The 6,454-nt window shown below is 35.9% G+C and overlaps 1 protein-coding gene across 5 annotated transcripts; it reads left to right on the top strand.

Moving 5' to 3' along the window:
* Positions 1-218: 218 nt before the first annotated feature.
* LOC117402827 (retinol dehydrogenase 7-like) lies at positions 219-5,495 on the top strand. Of its 5 annotated transcripts, none has more exons than XM_034004346.3 (6): positions 219-448; positions 771-937; positions 1,894-2,208; positions 2,705-2,963; positions 4,146-4,309; positions 4,641-5,495. In XM_034004346.3, exons 3-6 carry the CDS (start codon positions 1,896-1,898, stop codon positions 4,862-4,864), a joined length of 960 nt encoding a protein of 319 aa, XP_033860237.3. In that variant the 5' UTR covers positions 219-448; positions 771-937; positions 1,894-1,895; the 3' UTR covers positions 4,865-5,495. The 5 variants fall into 5 exon arrangements, with proteins under 5 accessions (XP_033860237.3, XP_033860268.3, XP_033860258.3 ...); XM_034004377.3 differs by having other exon boundaries at positions 219-504; positions 771-929; XM_034004367.3 differs by having other exon boundaries at positions 219-504; positions 771-933.
* The last annotated feature ends 959 nt before the right edge of the window (positions 5,496-6,454 follow it).

Genomic DNA, 6,454 nt, shown 5'->3' with positions numbered 1-6,454 from the left:
CTTGATAAGACAAAGCTTGCAATAAGATGAAGCATATATGGAACAAGTTGTATAGTTCTGTTGCAGGAAATGTGGGGTGTGTATTAAATGCTGTAGCTTCTGTAGTTCTATATATGGAATAGCAAAAGGGAAGAAAGTATGTGAAATGTATTGATATATTAGGTAACATCCCACAGACAGTTGAAATTGGTTTTGTTCACTTAAAAGGAAATTGTGTTTGCTTGGGGCCAGAAGATGCTTGGGTTGTGTTTTTCTACTTGCATAGCAGAGTGTTCTTGAACATTCTGTTGGTTAATTCCCATTTTATCAGATAAGAAGTATGATAACTATTGGAGGAGCCTGGTGTGAAGACTGTGTACTAGTGGCTATAAATATCAATGAAAGGGGTGTGCTTCTGTAGTGTAGTTCTCTGTACTGTGGAGGGCTATCCAATCTCCTGAATGCAATGGTATTGTATGAAGATTTTTGCTTGAATATAAACTACTCTGCTGAAACAGAATTAAAGTAAGAGACATTAAGTTTTCTTACAAGAAGGTAAAACACCTACACCAACCTGTTTTAAATTGTTTAATTTGAAACAAATAAACCTCCATCCAGACTTTGAAGTAGATAATTGTTTAATTTTACCTTTTAAACCTGGAGTGGAATATCCCTCCAGGAACGTGATTGGACATCTCTGTCCTAGACTGTCCAATAACTTGTCTTCTGTTGTATCTGCACTACAATAAACTCATTGAACTATTTTTTTTGTTTATTTTAATACTATATAGACATTTCAACAAACAACCAAGGCACCGCTCTTCTGGCAGAATTCCAAATCCCAGTTGCTGATCTCAGTGGACTTGGTCTCTGTGCAGTGGTTCAAAGTTGTCTTGTCGAAGGTGAATGGTCTGTCATTAACATCGATTCTCTTGTAGCTGTGGTCTTAGGCAAGTAGGTGGGTTTTCTTTCTTTGATTTTTAAAAGCACATTTATAGAAGCTATTTTATAGACTGTGTTGTGAAGGTTGAGGAGAGGTTTTTTTTTTCTTTCTGTCTGTTTATGAACAGTTTTGTTTAATAATTTGCATTAATTAACTTGGCTTGTGGAGTTGAACTCGTAGTTTTTCAGTGACAAAGAAGTGTTTTTCGAAAACAATTGTAGTGCTAAATCATTGCGTACACTGAGTACTGGTATAAAAACTTACAATTTAAGCAACACTGCTATTTGGATAACGAAGGTCATATATAGATAACTGTATTCTATCCTAGCTGTTTCACAGTCTGATCCACCAATGGTTTGCATAAGTATAATAATGTAATTCTGTCACCAGCAGCTCATGCTAGTTAAAGTATTATACGGGGAATCAGCCACACAAACACATTTATTGTAAATTGTAACTTGCTCTGACAATCCTGAGTGAGTCTTTCTTTATTTTAAACAAATATTGACTGTGGCGCTGTTAATCATTTACTGTTAAATGGTATTGGGGTATTTTATGAACACATACTGCAGTTGAGATGAAGTATCAACATTAAAACATTGTCCCGGACATGTATGCGCTGAAGTTGCGCACATCACGTTGTTGGTATTCCTTCGTACCAATATGATGGTTTTTCTTTTTCTTCTTTTTATGTGTGAATGCCACAACATTAAATACTGTATTTCCTTTCAAGTGAACAAGTTCATTGCTAGGGGTTGACTTAAAAAAATCCATTCGTCATGTGAAATTTCCCCTTAAAGACGTTTGGCAGCAGTGTAGTGTAATTGTGCTGGTTTTAAAGGAATTCCAGATTAAGTCAATGAATAAGTCAGTTTCTGCCCTGACCCTAATGATGACACTGAGATGTTTTTTTATGTTATCTATTCAACACATGTTTTCTTCATAAATACATGTTGTGCCTTTTCTTCCAGGAATGTTTCTTTATCTTATTGGCTTGGTTGCACTTTTAGCCCTGTACCGCTGGTACAGGGAGACAAAAAGGGTTCCAAACATATCTGACAAATACGTGTACATCACTGGGTGTGATTCTGGCTTTGGAAACTTGTTGGCCAAGCGCTTAGATGAACTAGGCTACCACGTGATTGCTGCCTGCTTTACAGAGAAGGGTGAAGATGATCTGAAAAAAAGCTCATCTAAAAAGCTCACAACAATTCATGTTGATGTGGCAAAGTCTGAAAGCATTCAGAAAGCTGCAGCGTTTATAAAGTCAAAAGTTGGAGAAGCAGGTAAGTTATTTGTTTAGTTTGTTACTAATAAGGGGTTTTATGATGTTTGCAATTATTATCATTTTTTCTTTAATAGACGGCGAGGCCAGCAGAGTTGAAAAGTCATATTGTCACATGGTTTTGATGGAATGCACAGAAATTACACTTTTGATTTACTAATATGAAATAATAAATTTAAGATGCTCAACACCAGATCGATATGGTATCTTAAGTGCAATTTCAATCTTAACAAAAAAATAATAATAAAAATAATTAATCTCATTTTTCAATAAGGGCCATCATTTTCATTGACAAATTATTACAAATGATTAGCTAAAGTATTACTAAAAGGGTATTTTTTGTACTGAATCGCTTTCTTTCTCGCTTTCTAACCCATAATGTTTTTACTGATTCATGGGGGAGGGGGAGGGGTTCAGTATGTCCAGACTGGCAGCTCATGCTAAACCTTGTATCTACCCGTCTGCTCAGGTAGCTCTTGTGCTGTTTTATTTTCTAGGTCTGTGGGGTCTTGTCAACAATGCTGGTTTATCAGTGCCTGCTGGTCCATGTGACTGGCTCACAATACAGGACTACAAACAGATGCTGGATGTGAATTTGATGGGAGTTATAGAGGTGACGCTGAGTGTTATCCCGCTCATTAAGAAATCCCAAGGAAGAATAGTAAATGTTGCTAGTGTCTTTGGAAGAATAAGCCCAGTTGGTGGAGCTTACTGTATTTCTAAATATGGTGTTGAGGCCTTTAATGACAGTCTGAGGTAGGCTTTTTTTTGTTACATTTTGTAAAACTCTGCAATGCACTTTTCATTTTTTGTGTCTTTGACCACATTCACACTACTGTGCTGGCCCAGGGCCGCCTCAGGGCTGCCGCATATTTAGGTCTGCAACCCCGTTCACATTTGCAGTTTAAGACGCCTTTGCACGTTCACATAGGTAACTGAAAAGCAGGCCTAAAATGTGGCAAATTGCTCCTTTTTTCTTTTTTTTTTTTAATGGAACAATAGCCTGCACTCAGAATGGAAGAGCTACTGGGATATATACAGTAATCCTTGATTTGTAGCAGATGTTTCTTATTATTATATATTTTTTCAATGCAGCACAGTAACAATTTTATGGTATATATTAAAAAAAAACTATGAATGAATGCACTGCTGCTCATATATTATGTGAAAGAAACTGTACGTTAACCCGCTGGATTTTTTTTAAATGTAATATTTTTATAATTAAAGTTGTATGATGTAGAAATAATTACCATTCAATATTGATCCACTGCTGTCTTGACTAGCAGAGCATTCACCTTTCTATTTACATTATATATGGGAGTACTGAGCGGGCCCTAAGTCTGCTTTGCGTTCATATATATGTAAAGGCCGGCCCTGGTCCTGGATTGCAGGCCCTGGGCTACATAGAAATGGTGGCCTAAACCTCGGTTGGCCTGGGATGTCTTTTCTTTGTGGGAGCGTTCACATATGATGTGGCCCAGAGGAGGCCCTGGCCTGCCTTAAATTGCAAGTGTGAATGGGGTCTTTTTGACCTGCTATTTGTTATAAACTCCATGGTGTCTTTTTAAGTAATAGATGGTACCAGTTTTGGTGATAAAGGACAACTGTTGTATTTTGTACCATACAATAGATGGACATTGCTAAACTAGCTAAATTAATGATGCACCATTTAAAAGGGATGAAAAGCAAATAGTGAAGCACATTTTTTACAAATTTGATTTAAAAAATTGTTGAGTGCGAGTATGATTCCATATACGTGAACACAACATCTGTGTATTAATATTTTGTAAGTGTACAGTAGATAGTGAGAATCTGTCAATGTAATATTTATTAACTAAAATGCATTTGGAGAACATTGCACATTCCAATTAATTATTTTTGGCTAAGAGATGTCCTGGTCACAGGGTGTTAAAGGTTTCCATCACCTTTATTTGACAGGAGAAACCTGAGGGATTTTAGAATTAAGGTTCTGTGCATTGAACCTGGATTTTTCAAAACAACAGTTACTAATACTGAGGTTATAGAAAGAAACCTTCACAATCTCTGGGATAAGCTGCCACAGGAGGTCAGAGATGATTACGGAAGTGATTATGTGGAAAAAGGTATATTTTTTGTTTTTGTTTGTGACTAAACATTTGCATTACATACAGTATATGTGTATTGTGACATATATTGTGCCTCTCTATCACTGATAAATAAAATAAATGTCTGTATAATAGACAGTTGCTTCAGGAACATCTGCAGCACCTGGAGTATCTACAAACACACTGAGCATGGGCACCTCACATAGCCTTCTACATATACACTGATCACAATAACTCTTTCCTCTGGATGCGCCTTGAATATCTTCCATTTGAAATATTGTTAATATATCTTTCAGTTTCCCTTTCTCTAAAGGCCAATCAAATATATTTGCTGTGTTTGTCATTGCAGTGTTGAAATTAATGAAGGAACAAATGGACAAACTGTCTGACCCAGACCTGATGAAGGTGGTGAGCTGTATGGAGCACGCTCTCTCAGCTGTCTATCCACGAACACGATACTCTCCTGGATGGGACGCCAAACTCTTCTGGCTCCCTCTTTCTTACATGCCGACGCTAATTGCTGATTACGTGCTTGCCAGAGATCATTTAAAACCTGCAAAAGCTGTTGTCTAATATCTAAGTTTTGAATTGTCACCAGACATATACTGTGTTACAACTAAATGTGTTCTCATGCAGTTCTGGGAATGTGGGATTTTAGGGACGAGTAACAATAATGCACTTATACACTTATAACTTTAAATTGTCTTTCAAGCTTGCAGCTTTAGTGCACTGATAGTGTAAGGATTATTACCCACGTTGTCAAACAGGTAACACAACAATAACGATCTATGATGTGGTACGGAACTGAAAAGTCAGGGCACTTGTTCTGATTTTTTTTTTGTTTGGTTTGTTTTTTAAATCGCTCTTCCTGCAGTGATTTAGAGGACAGATCTTAAACCCCAGTACACCAGAGCGGCCATTTTGAAATGAGCTTTTAAAAAAACTTTAAAGTTATAAGTGTAAAAAGTTATCAGGATGTTAACAATGAAAAGAAAAATTACAGATGTGTTGTTTAAACAGTTGTAGCAACACATGGGGATGTGTAACACTATATTTCCCCCTTTACTTACTCTTTAATGTCAATTGTTTTATGATTATTTTAGCTTTTTAAGAATATGGAACATATATTAAATGTACTACAGTAAAACATTCCGCTTCATAGAATACACAGTGGGAAAAAATAAATGTGATGGTGTATTAGTAACGTCTGATTTCATGTATCATTCTTTGGATCTAATCCTTTTTTAATTCCTTAATTCCTTGTACCTTAGATGTTTGATTATATATATATATATATATATATATATATATATATATATATATATATATATATATATATGTATATAGTATTTACATGAGTCCATTTAATGCCAACATACCATTGCCTTTGGGAAGCATTACTGGATCTGGAAAATGGATGCCCTCATGAAACTCATGCACCATGTGCCTTAGAGACAGTTATGTGATTGCAATTAACAAGGACAGCTTGTTAAAATTGAAATGGTATTCTTGTCAACAACTTTAGTACTACAGAAAGCTTGCACTTATTGCAAAATACAAACAAGGAAGACTGCTCACAGTGAAAAATGCCAAACAACAACTGAAGCTGCTTTTTGAACTCGGGTAAGATTATACATTTGATACAAAGTTTTTTTTAGTGCAGCCTAAAAGCAAAAAACAAACTAACAACTCAATGAAATACTGCTGTCCCATGATATCTTAAACAAAGAAAAGTGATTGTGTGCTATGATATTGCAGAATATGATTCTAAGATGAGTCAGCAGCAACAGACACCATTCCACAGTTGCCTCTTGAATCATTTGTCAATTTCCTGAGGGGTTATTGCTCCAGTACTGTTTTTGTTGCTTAAAAAAGAAAATGGGTTGGTTTTAAAGCAGTTATTTCCTGCTTTTTTATTTAACGTTACACCACAAACTTGTATCTGTATGTCATGTGTTGTTTTCGTTATTAATTTCTGCATCACTCAGAAATGGCAGTGTATCGTTTAATGAAAATTGGATAAGTAGATGTCATTAGTAAACGACTGAGGTGTTAGTATCATGACAACGTATATTGAAATGACTTATTTACAGTATGTGGAATAACTTCTTGTGTTCTCTAGAAACATGTAAGGCTGACGGACAGATGTACAGACAGAGAGAC

Source organism: Acipenser ruthenus, chromosome 10 (assembly GCF_902713425.1).
Source record: "Acipenser ruthenus chromosome 10, fAciRut3.2 maternal haplotype, whole genome shotgun sequence".
Taxonomy (NCBI): Eukaryota; Metazoa; Chordata; class Actinopteri; order Acipenseriformes; family Acipenseridae; genus Acipenser; species Acipenser ruthenus.
The sequence above is the reverse complement of the archived record's forward strand: the minus strand, read 5'-3'. Positions and strand labels throughout refer to the sequence as shown.

Bases quoted from the DNA above. Each gene is read 5' to 3' on its own strand.
- LOC117402827 (XM_034004346.3), top strand. From the start codon at position 1,896: ATGTTTCTTTATCTTATTGGCTTGGTTGCACTTTTAGCCCTGTACCGC. The intron at 2,964-4,145 runs GTAGGCTTTTTT...TTTATTTGACAG, and splicing joins GCCTTTAATGACAGTCTGAG to GAGAAACCTGAGGGATTTTA. The intron at 4,310-4,640 runs GTATATTTTTTG...TTGTCATTGCAG, and splicing joins AAGTGATTATGTGGAAAAAG to TGTTGAAATTAATGAAGGAA.